This window comes from Hippopotamus amphibius, chromosome 1 (assembly GCF_030028045.1).
Source record: "Hippopotamus amphibius kiboko isolate mHipAmp2 chromosome 1, mHipAmp2.hap2, whole genome shotgun sequence".
Classification (NCBI taxonomy): Eukaryota; Metazoa; Chordata; class Mammalia; order Artiodactyla; family Hippopotamidae; genus Hippopotamus; species Hippopotamus amphibius.
In genome coordinates, this window is record NC_080186.1 from 120,639,462 (window position 1) to 120,641,230 (window position 1,769).

At 43.4% G+C, this 1,769-nt stretch overlaps 1 protein-coding gene across 1 annotated transcript; it reads right to left on the bottom strand.

Moving 5' to 3' along the window:
• Positions 1–313: 313 nt before the first annotated feature.
• SMIM42 (small integral membrane protein 42) lies at positions 314–526 on the bottom strand. Its single transcript, XM_057710359.1, has one exon. The coding sequence runs from the start codon at positions 524–526 to the stop codon at positions 314–316; it is 213 nt and encodes a 70-aa protein (XP_057566342.1).
• Between the last annotated feature and the right edge of the window lie 1,243 nt (positions 527–1,769).

Genomic DNA, 1,769 nt, shown 5'->3' on the forward strand with positions numbered 1-1,769 from the left:
AATTTTCAGTTCTCCGTGAGTTTGTTCTTTTCCTCTGTTAATGCAGAAATCAAGAGCCATTTATAATTTCAATCTGAAGTTTCTACAAAGAGAAGACATTTAAACTCAGGAGCCTGGAGAAACCAAAAAGCAGTAGGAGGAGTGTGAATTATGATGGAGGTGGTGGTAGAGGAGGGCAATGAGGCCTGGGGGGAGCATCTGGCATTGGGGGGTGGGGTGGACAAAGCAGTTCTTCCTTCCCAGGCTCTATCTCCTGCCTCTTGGGCCTCCAGGTCTTCACCCCAATGGAATCTCCACCAAGAACCGTAGATCTTCACACCAGCAGTGTCGCCTCCTTTCTTTGGTCTGGTTCTCTGTCCTTGTTGACTTTGTGTTTGGTAACTTTCCAGACCAGGATGAGTAGAGTGACCAGAGTCATCGGGAGTACAAAGAAGAAGAGAGCTTTTACTAGGTAAGCAGCATCGGATACGGCAGTGGTGAGTGTACCCTTGTCCCATAAGAAGGCTGGAAGTTGTGGGGAAGACATAGGTTTCTCAAAGAGAGCTGGAGATATATAGTAGAAGCAGACTGCCCACACAACCAGGAAAACAGCAAGAGACTTGGTCTTGCTCTTTGTTATAGCCTAGGGACGGGTGTCAACCTATGGAGCATGTTTCCTCCCAGCGTAACTGAGCAGCAGAGCAGTTTGCTCAGCAAGGTTGAGCAACTGCTTCCAATGCAAACACAGTCCTGAGATGATGGTTCATTGCCAAAGCTTAGGAGTGGTAGGCGGGGCTCCTGAGGCTTTGTGATGTCACTTGAGGATAAGGCTAGGATCTGAACTAAAGGTTCCAGTCCAGAAACCTCCATCCTCTGAGCACCACCTCCCTGCATGTCTGGCCTCCAGATTGAAAAGGGAGTTCCCTAATTGCTTGAGAAGTTGTTCCTTCAATCCCCTTTTATTTATCTATTTAAAATTTTTCATTTTGAAATGATTTTATTTTATTTTTTATCCTCACACAATTAGGAAAGTTTATTGGTGGGAAACAGGGAGAAATGCTTACAATTTAGAAATGCGCACAAGTTAAAATTGAACATTACAAACTTTTAATAATAAAAGTCTAACAATGGGCATTTTTCACCACCCAAACTCATACCTTTCTCTTTTTTCTTTTCTTTCTCTGCCTCTTATCTCTCACCTCTCCTACTCAGTTCAGAAGGAAATACATTCCTCACATTGTCCCATGAATAGAGTCCACTATTCATTTGGTTGCGTTAGTTTTTCCTTCAGTGTCTCTCCCGTTTAACCTGTGAGCTTTACTTTTATTTTTAAAATTTTTTAAGCTCTTTATTGGAATATAATTGTTTTACACTCTTGTACCAGCTTATGAGGTACACCAAAGTGAATCAGATGTATTTATACAAATATCCCCATATCCCCTCCCTCCCGCGACTCCCTCCCACCCTCCCTGTTCTGGCCCTTCAAGGCATCACCCATCATGGAGTTGATCTCCCTTTGTTACACAGCAACTTCCCACTAGCTGTCTATTTTACAGTTGGCAGTGTATATATGTCTATGCTACTCTTTCACTTCGTCCCAGCTTCCCCTTCGCCCCCCGCCCCCCCCAACCCTGTGTCCTCCAGTCCATTCTCTGCATCTGCATCCTTATTCTTGCCCTATCACTGGGTTCATCAGTACCATTTTTTTTTTTTTTTTTTAGATTCCGTATATATGAGTTAGCATACAATATTTGTTTTTCTCTTTCTGGCTTACTTCACTCTGTATGACA